Genomic DNA, 16,950 nt, shown 5'->3' with positions numbered 1-16,950 from the left:
CTTTTCTCACAGATGCTTGAAGTCTCCACTATTCTTGGTCAGCAGATACCATTGAATTTGAACACAGTATAACAGTTCTAAGGTTCCCTTTATTTATTACTATTGCTGTATTTAAACTGAAAAATAATCCTGTTCACAGGATTTTCCAATATACAAAATAAAGTTATTTTTTGTTTTCTTTAAAATAAAAGAGAAAATAAAAGAGATGACTTTTTTGGTTTTTTTTTTTTTTTTTTTTTTAAATATATTTTATTGATATTCCACAGAGAGGAAGGGAAAGGGATAGAGAGCCAGAAACATCGATCAGCTGCCTCCTGCACACCTCCCACCGGGGACGTGCCCGCAACCAAGGCACATGCCCCTGACCGGAATCGAACCCGGGACCCTTGAGTCCACAGGCCGACGCTCTATCCACTGAGCCAAACCGGCTTTGGCGACTTTTTTGGGTTTTTAAAGTGATACTCCTTTCAAGGTGTGCAGTTGTCAGTTTCTTGCTCCCTGATCCTTCCACATTAACACTTCACTTCACAGGGTGAACACGCATCAGTCAAGTCAATCCTCCCTCCAATTAGTGGTTAGGCTGTGGCACAAAGACAAGTAAGGGTCAATTTGATTTGTTAACTGTGCTAAAAATAGAATGGAAAATAGAACAGAAACTGTGTGTGTGTGTGTGTGTGTGTGTGTGTGTTCTTCCACTGACTTTGTTATATCAAACTGAAAAGATTTTGCTCTATTTTACAAAGGAAAGAAGCTATGAATCACAGGAGTCCAATTTTATTCTGGCAAAGAACAAGAGAATTTGAGAAGCAGCAGTTTCCACTTAAGCAATACCAGTAAACACACACGTGTCCAATGAGAGATGAAAGGAAGTTGCTTTCGTTTTAAGATTTTTCCTGCCCAGGGAGCCTGAGCAGCAATGGCTGGTGAGTAACTCCAGTTTTTCCACTGTTTATGGCTGTGTTCTGGGGGACTTACAGCTCAGGAGGAAGGCTCAGGAAGAGGAGCAGAGCATGAAAGGGGCACTCAGCAGACAAAACTATTCTACTCCGGGATGGTGGGTGATGGAAGCGTGGGTCACAGAAGTGACTATGCTAACGCACAAAGGCTTTAGTTAATATGTTACAGTTTCTTGGGGGGAAAATTAGGAAAATGCAAAAATATCTGGATCTATGTTCTTAAACCTTTCCTGTGATTTTAGGCTTTTCTTTGGGCTCTTACCGCCCTAGAATTCTGGCCCATTTTAACAGCGTTCTCTTGTTTGAGTGAGAGGCCCTGCTGTGGGACACAGGAACTTGCGTTTCCTCTATGTTTCATTTTCAGCAAGCAAACCAGCTGTGACTTGTGCTCTCAATCTCTACAAACAAAGCTGCTTTCAGCCCTGCCCGTGGAAGCAAAATGCATTCTTCTACAAGTATAATATGCTCGTGTTTTACTCTATACAATTGAACATCATGTATTCTTAAGTATTGATAAATGTGATAGGAAGTGAAAAGATGGTGGATGATACAAAAACTGACCCATGTCAGCTATCATGGACCTCCGTAGTGAAGTTGCTTCAAGTCTCTGACTGTCAGTTTCTTCATCTATAAAAAGGCACAGGCTTAAGTAAGATATGAGCTATTAAAAGTGTGGTCTGTGGAATCACCTTGGGAACTGCTAGAAATGAAAATTCACAGAAATGAAATAAAATGAAAATCTGATAGACCCACCCTGATCCATCAAATCAGAATTTTTAGAGAGAGAGGAAGGAAGAGAGAGAAACATTAATTTGTTGTTCCACTTATTTATGTATTCATTGGTTGTTGTTTTTTTTAAATATATTTTTATTGATTTCAGGGAGAGAGAGATAGAAACATGAATGATGAGAGAGAATCATTGATTGGATGCCTTCTGCATGCCCCACTGGGGATTGAGCCCACAATTTGGGCATGTGCTCTTGACTGGAATGGAACCTGGGACCCTTCAGTCTGCAAGTGGATGCTCTATTCACTGAGCCAAACAGCAAGGGCCATTTGTTGATTCTTGTATGTGACCTGACCTTGTATGTGCCCTGACTAGGGATAAAACCTGCAACCTTGGCTTTGAGGATGAGGCTCTAACCAACTGAGCTACCCGGGACCAAATCAGAATTTTTGAGAATGGGGTGCAGGCAGCTCTTGCTTATGATTTTCAGATTCTTTGGCATATTTAAATTAGAGAACCACTGCCTGGAACCTATGGAAGATCTTGTCTATATCTAAAATTCTGTTGTTTTCACAGACAAGAGACAGAAAGAAGATCCCATCTATAAGGTGAAGTCAATTGCCAAGAACATGATCGATGGCTTTTTTGATGATCTGATGGAAAAAAAGGTTATAAATAAGGATGAGTTACAAAGATTGGGAGAAGGAGTGGACCTCATCGTGAACAGGACTGAAAGTCTACTTGAGGATATCACTGAGAAAACTCAAACAACAAGTGAAATACTTATGGACCGTTTCTTCAACCCCAAGAATCTACTGAGTTTGAGTGAGTATCTCAGACCAAATGGCCAGTAACTTGTTCTTTATCTACTATCATAACACCCTTTCTGTTTTCTTATTTCTATTCACATGTGGAACATGAATTGTTCACATCTCTGGTACCTTCTTTGCCTGACTTTCTTATTTAATACTAGAGGCCTGGTGCATGAAAATTCATGCACTGGAGGGGGCGTCCCTCAGCCCAACCTGTCCCCTCTCACAGTCCGGGAGCCCTCAGGGGCAGGAGGCAACCAGTGATCAAGGGAAGGTGATGCCCCATCCCACCTCTGCTGCTGCCACTGCCAGCAGCACAAGCCTCAGCCAGCCCTGATTGCCTGAGCCTCGGGTGGCCCTGGGCAGCTGGACAGCTGCCATCCAAGGTTTGCCTACACCTTGAGTTGGCCCTGGGTGGCTGGGGGGCTGAGAGGACTGGGGGACTCCGGAGGCAGGCTCATGAAGTAGCCGGGTCAAGCAGGGCTGAGCGGACTGGGCACCGCCATCTTGTGGCTGTGGGTGCCTCCATCTTTGAGGGCATGGCAGTCAATTAGCATATTCCCTCCTTATTGGCTGTGGGCGTCACCATCTTTGTGATGGCATGAGGGTCAATTAGCATATTACCTCTTTATTAGATAGGATTTTAAAATGCCTTAATATACTCCTGACCCTGTTCCAACATCCCCAATCACTTTATACTGATGCACATTTTCTTTAGCAATTGTCACCTTCAATCATTGCATAACATTTATTTATTTATTTATTTATTTATTTATTTATTTATTTATTTATTATAGCATATCTCTCCCTGCTGAAATGTAAACTCCATGAGGCATGTATGTCTGCTTTGTTTAAGAATATATCCCAACTTACAGAAATGGCACCTGATAGGTGCTGAGTAAATATTTGCTAAATGAATCAGTTAATGGTGCTGGAGTTGTATTAAATTTAATGAGAGCTTTTAGCTAATCTGTGCTACTCTGGCCATACACTGTAGTCATTAGAGTCATTCCTAGATATAAAATATCCAATGGAAAAAAACACACACACACACAAAAACACTGTCTTCTGCTTAACGGTGGCCTATCCCAAAAGACATATCTCTAAGAACTTGTGTTTATTCTTATTAAAAAAGGACATAAACAATTTGACACATACGTGTGTCTTCCCCCTAGATCATGGGTTGGCCACACCTTTCCTTTGAAAAGACAGTATTTTAAGCTTTTTGAACCATGTGGTCTCTGCCAGAACACAACTCAAATCTGCTGTTGTGGCATGAAATCAGCAATATATAATAAGTACAAAATGAGTGTGGATGTGTTCCAATAAAACTTCATTTACAAAAACAGGTGTTGGGTTGAGTAGGGCCCACAGAGCATAGTTTGCTGATTCCTACTCTAGAATAAAACTTATGCATGGGTGTATTCCAAACCCTTGCAACATCCCTCAATGATTATTTTGTTGTTGTTGTTGAAAGACAAATTTTTGTAAAGATGTATTTTTCCTCTTCGGAATGAGAAATGCTTTTGCAGAAAAGCCTTGGTTCAATAACTTAATGATTCCTTGTATTAAATAAACAGGGAGATAATGACCTCTTCCTTATTTTGTGGAAACTCAGCCTCCTCCTTCACTTTGTAGAGGTTGCAGTCCTCTAAAACAAATTTGGAGTTTAAAGAATGAGCCAAATCTCCATGCTTCATATACCATATGTGGAACATAGTAATTTCTTTGTAAGTGCTAGGAGAAGAATTTGAAGTGTGTAGGTTCTAGAAACTTACTTCTGCTAATGCATATTTATTTTATTTTAGCATCTTATCGTGAAAATGAGGATAATGAATCTGAAAACAGTGGATCTTCTTCCTCAGCAGGTAACTGCCTCCAAATCTCACCTCACAGGTGAAAACTTCTAGTGTTGTCAGAATATATTCTGGTAAAGACCTAGGAAACCCGTGTTCTCAGTCAATTTTCGTCTTTGGAAATAACCTTCAGAGTAGAGCATTGATGCTTAACATTTTGTTCATTCCACCTCAGTATCTGGAAATGAAAGTGAAGAAAATGAAGATAAGGAAAAAGCTGAATCAGTCCACACATCGGCTCTCCCTCCAACAGGTAACTGCCATCAAAACCCAGTGACTCATGGGAGTCCTCATACAGTACTTGATGTAAGGCAGCTATACAGCGGCCCTATGTTATAGTGAAAAGACCACTGAATTTAGATTCAGGAAATCAGGTATTTTTCCCTTCTGCCCCCAACAAAGTCCCTCAAAAGTAAGATTAACACATGCATCCCTGCTCTTTAATTCTAAGAATCTGGAAGTGAAAATGAAGATGGTGAAACTGAGAAGCATGTTGGTTTGTCCCAGGCATCGGTTCTACCTCTGACAGGTAACCTCATGGACATATAAGGACACTATTTGAACTAGGGCAATAAAAAGGCCTTGTGGCACAGTGGAAAGAAAAATGGAGTAAACCCCCCCACCCCAAATCTATGCATTAAGTCCATCTGCTACCAACTAAACATGTTCTCTGGTAGTGTCTAGGAAGGCAGTATGATAGAGTCTAGAAAGGCAGTAATGATAGTGTTGTCTTCTGAGTATCAGATCTTCAGAAGTTCTGAACAGACAAAGGAATAAAAACTTTGTAATCTGTACTCATTGTTATATCTATTCTTATATTACATTTATGCATTTGTTCATTGAAAACCTACTATATGCTATTCTAATAAATGTGTTTACAGCAATAAGCAATATAAAGATCCTGCTTACATGGAAATTACAATGTAGTGAAGGCAGGTATATAATAAACATGCAGAGATGAAGTAGCATAATTTTAGGGAACATACACGAGAAAAGAGGATTAGCCCATAGAAAAAGATGTTGGGGTGGGTGGCAGGTACATGATCCAGGGTGGATAGTTATGAGAACTCTTTTGAGATGATATTTCAGTACATACCTGAGCAATAGTTTGGCCAAACTCTAAAGCAAAAGCATTCCATGGAAAGGCAAAACAAGATAGTGTTTTGAGCTTGGAATGATCTTGTCATAGAAAAGGCCAATCTGGCTGAAGAGAAGGAAATTAGCTAGAATGTGGTAAGAGAAGCAGCTAAGGAGTCAGACTATTGCTGCAATGCCATTTGGGGGCATTTTAGAGAGTGGAAAGAATTGGATTTTGTTTGTAATAGAAAACATTTAAGGAGTTTTTAAGAGGAGGGATAGACAAGCATAGAGTCAGCAAGACTACTTGAAACCTATTTGCATATTTAATAGCTTTTAGTTTAGAATTGCAGTAACAGAGATTATGACAGGGAATTAAATTTGGGATCTATTTTGGAGGCAAAATCAACAGAAACTATAGATCACTTGGGTGTGGGCTAATAAAAAAAGTAAAAGAATCAAGGGTGGTTCTAGGTTTTTTGGCTTGACAACTTACTGAGACTGCGAAAACTTGTGATTCAGAGTAAACTCAGGAGAAACAGATTTGCGGGAGTGGACAAATATCAGGAGCCCTTAGTACATGTTTAGTTTGAAATGTGCTGTATCCAAGGCAGATGTTGAGTAAACAGGATTTTGCAGAATAATCAGGGATGGGAAAACACTTTGGGATTCATCAGCATGTAGATAGAATTCCAGTGATGGGACTGAAAAAGGCCCTCTGGGGAGAAATGCTGATAGAGAACAACAGAGGCTCCAACCTAGAACAACCCAACTTTTGGACTAATGGCAGAAGAGGAAGAGTCACCAGTGGGGACAGATTTAGAAAGAATGCTGGAAAATGCAGCATCCCAGAAGCCTAGAAAACATCTTTCAAAAATAAGATGTTAAATGATGAGAAAGGAAAAAGGTGGTCTTTGGTAACCTTGATAACAAGTACTTTAAATGGTGAGAATGATAGCCAGTTTATATTGCAACCAGGAGAAAAAAATGAGTTGAAAAAATAAAAATAGTGAACATAGACAAAGCCTTAAAAGGAGTTGTGCTGAGAAGTGGAAAAGAGAAATGGGACAATAATAGCTGGAGGGGAAGTGAGGTCAAGGGCAGGTGTTTTTAACAGATAACTTGATATGAAGGCATGCTACTATGCCAATGGGGATAACACAGTGAGAAGAGTGAGAGAAACTGATGGTGGAGAAAGCACAGCTAAATAAATTCCTGAGTCAATTCCTGTGGGTGAGAGGTGATGGAACTCAGAGCATAAGTAGAGGTATCATTCTTATTGGAGGAAGAACTTGTCTTTATTTGTAATAGGAGGAAAAATAGAGTAGGTGGGTAGATATGTAGGTGAACTGATGGATTTGTTGGTTAAAAAATGAAATAATTCTTATGTAAAAAATACTAAAAGGAACAGAGGTTTGTTGTACTAAGGAGAAACAAGGAACCAGGAAATACTTGGTAGCTGTTTTCAAGTTGACGATAACTGCTATATTCATGAACAAGCAGTTATAAACTGTACCAGATATCATTAATGTGTGCCAGATTATCTTGCTAGGCACTGGAAATACAAAGATTAAAGACACTTTTCCTGTCCTAATTCAGCTTACAGTACAATAAACACAAGGTAATATACAATAATTGTTTATATGGGTCAATTATATAAAATAATGTAGAGATAAATTGAAGTCACAGAAAAATTCATGGGCTTTCACAGGGAAAGGAATTAGACTATTTTTGTGTGATCACAATGTGGGAAATCCATAATAATACTTAGAAGGTTTTTACTTTACGATATTCATAACTATTCAAAAATGATTTAGAGTGTTTTAAGTTAGCTGTTAGTGGAGATATTTCAGACAATGGTAGTAATAAATAGGGGTATTGTATGTGGCGTTCAAATATCTGAATGCTAACTTAACTAGGCCAAATGAACATTAGGCTTCCCTCTAAATCTTAGATACTGTGTTTATATGAATTTAATGAGTTGGGTTTTAAAGATAAGTCAATGCTGTGAGCACTAACAAAAACAGAAATATATAGTGGGGGTCACTAAGAGGCAGAAAGAAAAGAGGGGGAATATTCAAGTTTTTGTGTTAGTAATTTTAAATAGAAATCATTTTTATTATATTAAGCTGTTTGGTGAGATGGCAGCAAGCAATTCTTAAGAATGAGAGCCCACTCAACAGAGCTGCATGACTGCAAAGCAGTGGATGTTATTGCTTAATGAGGGTTTGTTTTTGTTGTGTTTTTTCTCTTTTAGCTCTTCAGGAAACCCAGGCTTCCCAACCCATTCATAAGTTGAAGCTTTGTCCTCCTGAACATTGCCAGAGACTGAAGACAACAAAGGCAGATGAGGTATTTTGCTTTGGAATAGGGAGAAACACAATTTGCCCACTTAAATAAAATACTGGAGATAACACTGGGAATTTTAATTCTTGTAAAAACCATAGGATGTTACCTAACCATGCTATCTAATTAAGCGATCCTTACATTAGATTTCCTGTCTCTTCCATCCCATCCTGGAACACATTCTAAACCCCTACCCACCACCTAACCAATGCCAAGTTCCTACTACATGTGTTCAGTCTATGGTCCTCTTTCCTCATAAAGACATAGAATAGTTCCATTCCTAAGATCCTCAGCCATCCATTCTATAATCAGAAAGGTCTGTTTTCTATGCACTTTGGAGGCAAAAATAAGGAGGCCTGGGACAACTAATTCTGCATTTGTTAATTGCAGATTTATCCAGTGATGGATAAAGAGGGCAGAACACGCCTGGCCCTCATCATCCACAACAAAGAATTTGATCATCTCTCTAAACGACATGGTTCTGAAGATGACCTTTTGGGGATGCAAGACCTGCTAGAAAGCCTTGGATATTCAGTGGTTGTAAAAGTGAATCTTACAGCCCCGGTAAGAACTCAAGAAAGTGGGACAAGCTTCCTACCATCCTAAACTATTTTGAACTTCTTCCTTAGCAGCTATATGAACAAAATATGCATATGTTATAGGAATTATATTTGCTCAAGAATAGGATCTCTGGAATTCTGCTTCCTCAAGTGCAGTCTCATAGCAAAGGTTTAGAGTACATTTTAGTAGTAGTATCTCACTAAAAGTTCTGGATCTTTCTAAAGGTCTCAATCTGAGAGAAAATCTATTACTTGATAGTATTGGTGAAACACAAGACCTGAGCCCTAAAATTGCCTGATAACTACAGAATGAGCTCATGAGACTTCTATAATTTCAATATCATGTGTCTAAATGTAAAAGCACATATGTAGTAAAAAACAAAAACAAGTTTACACACACACACACACACACACACACACACAGAAAGTTATGATTCTGGCTCTGCCTAAAATATCCTGGGTGACTTTAGACAAACCATGTAAACTTAACTTTCTGTTGTTCCATGATGAATGAATTTGTTAAGTGTTTATAACTTTTGTCAATAGGAAACTCTTTTTTAATGAAAATTTACAGAAACTCCAACATATGAAACCGATAAAAACTAAGCCTTCCTACTGGAGACTAGTCATGTCACTTGCCCCTCATTCTATTTCATCTCCCAGCATCGTCCTAAAGTCCAAATCACCTGATCCCTTCTTGCCTGCACCTTTTTGTTAACTCCATCTACTATTCAGTTACAAACTATATATGGGGAGTTCCTTCATAGTGATTCTGGAGTCTCTTTCAGGAAATGGTAGCAGTGCTCTGTGAGTTTGCTGCCCGCAAAGAGCACCGATCCTCCGACAGTACAATCTTGGTGTTTATGTCACACGGTGTCCTGGAAGGAATCTGTGGGACAAAACACAAAGAAGAAGAACCAGATATACTTCATGATGATACAATCTTCCAAATTTTCAACAACCGTAACTGCCAGAGTCTAAGAGACAAACCCAAGATCATCATCATGCAGGCTTGCAGAGGAAGTGAGTCTGAGTTGGGGGAAATCAGGGAATGGCTTTACATTTCTTTCTATTCTTCTGATGTCTAGCCTTCTTTTTCCCAGAGATGGGTGAGAAAAAACATTTCATTACTACTCTTAGGCCCAGCCCAGAATTGTGTTAAGTTTGTATTATTCTTAAAGAAATTGTAAGTAGCTTAATTAGGAAGCCCCAATCATTTGTAAACTTAACAAGTTTACTCTAAAGTTAAGTGGCTTTGTATGGTTCACAGTCAGTGAGGTAGTCTTTCTAGCAGTAAGATACTTTCATTTTTAATAAATGCTATACCAAAATGTATGGAAGTAAAGGTATAATTGTTATATATATATATATATATATATATATATATATATATACATATATATATATATATATATATATATATAGTGTGTGTGTGTGTGTGTGTGTGTGTGTGTCTATGTATGTGTTTGAATATAACAACTTTCATATGACACTGATGTCTCTCTCAGGAGGTGATGGGATTGTTTGGGTGCCAGACATGGGAGAAGCCTCTGCATGTAGATATAACCATACCTTTCAGTGTTATGTCTGGAGTGATGCTGTTACAAAGACCCACGTGGAGAAGGACTTCATTGCATTCAAATCATCAACTCCACGTAAGTGACTTCAAAGAGAACAATTTCTCAACCTATTAGTTCCTAGATTACAAGCTAGGCCATGATAATATTTTATCACTATTTTAAGAACTTTTCCTCTATAATGAGATATTTTGGGTGGAAGATATATTTAAAATATTAAAATTTGCATCACTAGAAAGTTACAAGTCTTTATTTTGGAGGAAACTTTCAAACTACACAGGTCAATGAAGATCCAGATTTAGAATAGTCTAACTATAAATAAAGTAAGAGGTGTTTTTTTTTTTTTTTTTTGCTTTGTTTTGATTGTTTTTATTTTTTTTTTAATATACCCATGGCACAGAAATGTATCATCTTCTCAGGGTTTGGTCTACCTGATCATGTACTAGCAATTAAATAAGCTAACCAAGAAAACTATAATAATTGTACTACATATTCTTGAATCTCTTGGCCTGTTATTTGAATGTAGTCTTGGGAAATCTGTTAAAATTCAAGTGCCTGTCTTTAGGATAATTCAGCCAATGACTAAAATATCTTTCTTTGGTAGGGAGTCATAGTAGAAGAGTAGAAGGTAGAAACAAAAGATATCCCTGATATAATAGTCATCCGCAACATTGTTTAACAACATTTAGATAACAAGGGCAATTTTCAGAAACTAGATTACATAATTCACAGTTTTAAGTGCTCTAGTAATTGCGAACTTTAATGTGCAAAGAAATTATTTGGGAATCTCATTAAAATGTAGACTTTTGATTCAGTAGATCTGCCTTTCAGAAAATCTCCATGGTGATACCAGTGCTATTGAACCATGACCATAAGTGAGTAGTAGCAAGGAACTAGAGGATCCTCTGTGTCTAGCTTGGAGAAATAGGAAAAAGCTCAGGCAGGCCAACTGCACATCTGGAATAGTTCTGCTTCACTTTATTTTATACTAGAAGCCCAGTGCATGAAATTCATGCAATGGGGATTGAGAGGATTCCCTCAGCACAGTCTGTGCCCTGTCACAGTCCGGGAGCCCCGCGATGGCTCACTCCTGCGAGGTAGGCCCTGCCCACCTGCCACAGCCCACTGATCAGTGGTCTGGGCCTCCCTCTACAGGGTGATCATGGGGCAATGGCCGGACCCCCGGCCAATCACATTGCACCTGCCTTGGCTGGCCTGGCGCCAGGGGGTGTCATAGCATGGTTGTCCACTGTTTGGCTGTTTGGTCCATTTGCATATTATGCTTTTATTATTATAGATATTGGAGAATATATATTTTAAAAAAGAGACCTACACTTTTTGCTTTTAAATGTAGTTAAAAGTCATGTATGGCCCTAACTGGTTTGGCTCAGTGGATAGAGCGTCAGCCTGCGGACTGAAGGGTCCCAGGTTCGATTCCGGTCAAGGGCATGTACCTTGGTTGCGGGCACATACCCGGTGGGGAGTGTGCAGGAGGCAGCTGATCGATGTTTCTCTCTCATCGATGTTTCTAACTCTCTATCCCTCTCCCTTCCTCTCTGTAAAAAATCAATAAAATATATTTAAAAAAAAAAAAGTCATGTATGGCCTGATACATTTTCTAAGACATTGTTTAATTTAGTTGAGAAAATAAAGTATAATATGTAAAATTCTTGCATTCATTTTTTATACACATAGCCATGTGCTAGGGCTGAGCTGGGTGCAGGCATATGATACACAACTACAACAGACATGACTACTGGACCTTACAGAGTATATGGTCAGGCTAGAGAGGGGATGGGAATATACACATCACATACCATAAATTACAAATGATTGCCAACTGTGATAAATGCTTTAAAGAAAAATCTTTGCTCACATGTGAAAGATGAAGGAGTTAACCACAGCAAGGGTAAGAGAGGAACATACCAGACAGATGAAGCAGTGTACACAGAGGACCTGAGAAAGAAAGGAGCTTGGAGAATAGGGCCAGTGAAGCTGGAGCATGGATCCAAGGGAGAGTTTCCAAGAAGAAGGTTGGAGAGGTACACAGGAGCCATGCAATTTGAGGTCTTGTATGTTAGGAAAGGTTTTGGTCTTTTGTACTAATACTAGAGGCTCAGCTCGCAAAATCGCGTGAGATGCCCTGCCTCCCATCTGCACCCGCCTCCCATCTGTGCTGCGAGAGCCACTGCTTGGGGGATGGAGGGAGGGCCTGAGAGGTGCTCCAACACCTCCTGCTGATCGGTCATTATAGCGTGAGGGCGTGATGACCATTTACATATTAGCCTTTTATTATTATAGATACTTTACTATTAATATTACTTTATATGATAGTAATAGGAAATTTTGGTGAAATTTAAGCAAGGAAATGATAATATTTTTAAATTATCACCTTGGGGATTCTGTGGGGAATGGGTTACAGTCTAGTAAGAGTTAATATAGGGGGGACAGGTTAATATGATATTGCAGTATTACAAGCCACAGGTGATAATGGTAGTCTTGAAATGAGGTAAGGTGTTGAATCCAGGAAATAATTAGTAGATAAAAATTAATATGACTTGGTGGTTTAGTGTATTTAGCAGGTAAAGAAGAAGGGATGATAGAGGTGACTCAAGTTTGTACGTAGATGACTGGGGTACATTCATTAAAATGGGAATCATGAAAGAAAGTTTGAGATGCCTTTGCATACTTCAAGATGAAATGAAGAGTAAAGATTACATAGCTATATTTTTCAGAGGAGGGTTAGAATTTTGAGAGATGCTCACTTAAGGTTGATATTTAATATTCTAAAAATAGATAAAATTGTCTAGAAACAGAGAACAGAATGAGATGGAATCTTACATCTGAAACCTGAAGAACTCTAGAGTTCAAGATCAGAGCTAGAAATATTAGTCATCAAATTAGACTTGGGCCCAGCCAGCATGGCTCAGTGGTTGAGCATCAACCTGGGAACTGGGAGGTGGCCGTTCGATTCCTAGTCAGGGCACATGCCTGGGTTGTGGGCTCGATCCCTAGAGTGGGGCATGCAAGGGGCAGCCAATCGATGATTCTCATTATTGATGTTTCTCTCTCTCTCTCTTCCTCTTTCTTCTCTCATATCAATAAGAATATATTTTAAAAATTCGACTCAGAAGGTAGGGTCAGAGAATAAAAAAGAAAACTAGGACTATGCGTTGTCAGAGTTACTAAGAAAGAATCTGCTGGAGTTACCAATAGTTTCTGATGTGAATAAGAGCTCAGGTAAAGATGAGGCCCAATGAGTTACCATTAGGTTTAATGACTTGGAGGATATGGGTGACCTTGCAGAAAGTCATTTGGTAAATATAGTGTGGGAGGGAGAAGCTAGATAGGAGTGAGGAGGCTAGGAGAAAATGAAGATAATGAGTAGAGATATATTTGAGAAACTTAACTATAAAAAGAAAGGAGAAATAGGAATGTAGCTGCAGATAAACTGACAATTAGAATATTTGCTTTTTTTATGATGGAAGATAATTGATCACATTGCTGTGGAAAAGAGGAGTAGTAATTCAATAGATATTCACACAATGAAACTTAAAGTGTAAAAAAAATTATACTAAGAAGTAGTATGGATGAAGAGAAGACCCAGAGTCAAAGAACGTCAAGGGCTGGGTGTAGTAGGTGCTGAAAGGATTTATGTTCTTTTCCACTACTTGCAATCCTAAGGTCCATAATTTTGGCCCTGCTACTAATAAAGTCAAGGGGGATTTATGATTGAGGGTCCATGGTGGTTTTCTTTGACCTGCTATAAAAACCTGTGGTCCTAGCTTTATCCAGATTTGGCCTCCCTCTCTCCTCCAAAGCATTAAAATCAAACTTTGTCTAAAAGCTATGGCTTTAGGAGTCTTTCATACTTAAACAACATCTGCATTGCTCAATATTTTTTATTTGCAGATAACAGCTCTTGGAGAAGGGACAAAAATGGCTCTTTCTTCATTTCCCAAATTATCTACCACATCAAAGAATATTCTTGGTGTCATCATTTGGAGGAGATTTTTCGAAAGGTAGGATCTTCTTTTCCTTTTATTCCATGCCCCAGAAAACTTTGTAGAACCATTTACAAAATGTTTTCAGGAATCCTGAAGCCTTAAGTCCCTTTGATGCTCTTTCCTGTATTCCAAGTTTACTTTGATGGGAAGTTTTTTGAAGTAATACATAGAACCAGTGTGAGTTTCTCCAATTCTAATAGCCTTGCTCATTCAGGGAATGTTTTTGAAGGTACTAATTCCATTGTGTATGCACTATATCCAAGGATGCTAAAATTTCTGTAAAAATAACCTTAACACATACTATAACTTTCTGACCCCTAAGTGAGAAGTTCAAATTTCCTTTTTCAAAAATCTCTAAAGGCTTTCTTTGCTACTTTAGGTTCAACATTCATTTGAGACACCAAATGAAGTGGCCCAGATGCCAACGATTGAAAGAGTATCCATGACACGGTATTTCTACCTCTTCCCTGGGAACTAGAACTCATATGAAGTATCTCAGGTAAATGTATCCAAGAAGTGGATTTGGGTGCTTCCTGCTCAGAGTCTTTACAGAAAGTCTAGATAGAATGGTGAACAAGGATAGAGTGCTGCTGCCCAGTCATCACTAAGGCTCACCTTATCTGCCCTTTTTTAATGGCCCTTGGAGGAACCCTGGTTTTATTTGCATAAGCAATGATTGCATAAGAAATAATTAAGTCCAGATAGAAAATTATTCAGTCCTTCTCTCAAAAATCTACTCAGTAAGTAGAAAATATTTAATTCTGACGCATGCACTAAACAAAACAATTGGGCATGTTACATACAGCTGGTGTTTTGACTTCCTTCCCAAAAAACCTGTTTTGCTGAGTCATATCCCTTCTCTGTTTGGAAAGAGGCTTGCTAGTGCCACAGTGTCAACTGACTGCTGATGAATCTACACTGAGGCAGTGAGGCCCTAGTAAAGATAGTCTTGTTTGGCCATGATGGATACATAGCCCTTTTGTGAAGATATATCTCATAGTAGAAATTAGTTCTATTTATATCTTACTTCTGGTTACTAATAGCAACATTCTCTTTCTACTTTTTCCAGGACAAATGGAGACATTATGGTCTCTATGATTCTGCTACTTTAAAAGGTCAATTCTTTATGAAGAATATTTTTGTACCAAACATCCAATTGCCTACCCTTTACAAATGCCAGGCTAAAATCACTATCTTACAGTTATTGAATTAATGCTCAGTAAAGTTCCTTTAAAAGTATGCTTGTTTTCTCATTTTATCATAAAGGTAATTCATGCTCACTGTAAAACAAATTTTAAGTACAGAGAAGCATAAAAATATTTTTTTTAAATATATTTTATTGATATTTCACAGAGAGGAAGGGAGAGAGATAGAGAGCTAGAAACATCGATGAGAGAGAAACATCGATCAGCTGCCTCCTGCACACCTCCCACTGGGGATGTGCCCGCAACCAAGGTACATGCCCTTGACCAGAATCGAACCCAGGACCTTTCAGTCCACAGGCCGACGCTCTATCCACTGAGCCAAACCGGTTTTGGCCATAAAAATATTTTTAATGAAGAAATAATACTTCTTGCCACGGCCTGTGTGGCTCAGTTGGGCATCATCCAGGCACTGAGTGATTGCCAGTTGGATTCCTGGTCAGGGCACCTTACCCCTGTTGCAGCTCCATCCCCTGTTGGGGCAGCCAATCAATTCATCACTCTCACATTGATGTTTCTCTCTCTCCCCCTTCTTCCTCTCCCTAAAAAAATAAGAAAATATCTTTAAAAAAATGAATAATCCTTCTTAACCTTCTTTTAACTCTAATAAACTACTAATTTTTATAAAGTTCCTTGATTTTGTACAATTAATTCTGTTTCTGTTTTATTTTATTATTTTGTGATAACCCTCACTAATAGCAATAAAAATACCCTATATACTATTTTTAATTTTTTAATAGTCCATCATACATTTTGTTATATGTTATTTAAACTTTTACTTACTTTTAATGTCCTTTTTAATACGGATTTCCTGCACACTGTGTGATGATAAATATTTTTAAGATTTTACTTTGTCTAAGTATAGGTTTATTTTCTTGTAATACTAGGTTTATTTTCTTATAATATATTCCAAAAAGTGGAATTTCTAGATGCAAGTGTAAATATTTTTACATTTTTTATTGCCAAAATTTTATGCCCACTTCTCTGAATTTAAGAAATTTAAGATAACTACTGACAAATAAATTAAATGTCCCTTTTTAATAAAGTTACTAATATAATAGATGAAAAATAGTCAATTTCATGGGTATATTTCTTGTTATTATCATTGATTGGACTTTTAATACTTTTACTAGCTAGTTTTTAATGTGAATTATTAATTCATATTATCTTTTTATTTTGTTACAAGTTTTGTGTATTTTTCTCAATAACTGTGGAAATACTTTCTGTATAATAATAACATTTTAGTTCATGGTCATATGTTAGCAAGCATTTCTTAGTTTGATAATAAATGTGTATGATATTATGTAAAACACACATTTTTAGTAATTCATTTACATTTCTTTCGGTTTGCTTCTATTTTTCAAACAAATAGTGTACTACTCCATCTATATTTTCTTATCATTGTATTTAGATTTTTTAAATCTTTTTCTAAAATATATGTAAGTTATTTGCTGTGAACTATGGGTTTTCATACTGATGATATTATTTTTTTTAAATAAATCTTTATTGTTCAGATTATTACAGGTGTTCCTCTTTTTTTCCCCCCATAGCTCCCCTCCACCTGATTCCCCACCCTACCCCATGCCCTTACACCCGCCACTGTCTTCATCCATAGGTGTATGATTTTTGTCCAATCTCTTCGCGCACCCCTCACACCCCCTCCCCCCTGAGAATTGTCAGTCCACTCCCTTTCTATGTCCCTGATTCTATTATATTCACCAGTCCATTCTGTTCTTCCGATTTTTTATTCACTTCATTTTTAGATTCACTTGTTGGTAGGTATGTATTTGATGTCATTTTGTTGTTCATAATTTTTATCTTTACTTTTTT

General features: G+C 37.9%; 1 protein-coding gene across 2 annotated transcripts; it reads left to right on the top strand.

Moving 5' to 3' along the window:
- The first annotated feature begins 646 nt into the window (after positions 1 to 646).
- LOC308233456 (caspase-12-like) lies at positions 647 to 16,638 on the top strand. Of its 2 annotated transcripts, XM_080640437.1 has the most exons (12): positions 663 to 923; positions 2,260 to 2,508; positions 4,304 to 4,363; positions 4,527 to 4,604; positions 4,803 to 4,880; positions 7,686 to 7,780; positions 8,165 to 8,338; positions 9,123 to 9,357; positions 9,843 to 9,989; positions 13,824 to 13,933; positions 14,298 to 14,417; positions 14,988 to 16,638. In XM_080640437.1, exons 1-11 carry the CDS (start codon positions 917 to 919, stop codon positions 14,394 to 14,396), a joined length of 1,332 nt encoding a protein of 443 aa, XP_080496563.1. In that variant the 5' UTR covers positions 663 to 916; the 3' UTR covers positions 14,397 to 14,417; positions 14,988 to 16,638. The 2 variants fall into 2 exon arrangements, with proteins under 2 accessions (XP_080496564.1, XP_080496563.1); XM_080640438.1 differs by lacking the exon at positions 4,803 to 4,880 and having other exon boundaries at positions 647 to 923.
- The last annotated feature ends 312 nt before the right edge of the window (positions 16,639 to 16,950 follow it).

The sequence above is a fragment of the Plecotus auritus genome (genome assembly GCF_963455305.1).
Source record: "Plecotus auritus genome assembly, chromosome: 9".
Taxonomy (NCBI): domain Eukaryota; kingdom Metazoa; phylum Chordata; class Mammalia; order Chiroptera; family Vespertilionidae; genus Plecotus; species Plecotus auritus.
Note: the sequence above shows the minus strand (reverse complement) of the source record. Positions and strands in the feature narration are given on the sequence as shown.

Coding starts and splice junctions, on each gene's coding strand:
- LOC308233456 (XM_080640437.1), top strand. Junction 4,364..4,526: donor TGGATCTTCTTCCTCAGCAG/GTAACTGCCTCC, acceptor ATTCCACCTCAG/TATCTGGAAATGAAAGTGAA. Junction 8,339..9,122: donor AAGTGAATCTTACAGCCCCG/GTAAGAACTCAA, acceptor AGTCTCTTTCAG/GAAATGGTAGCAGTGCTCTG.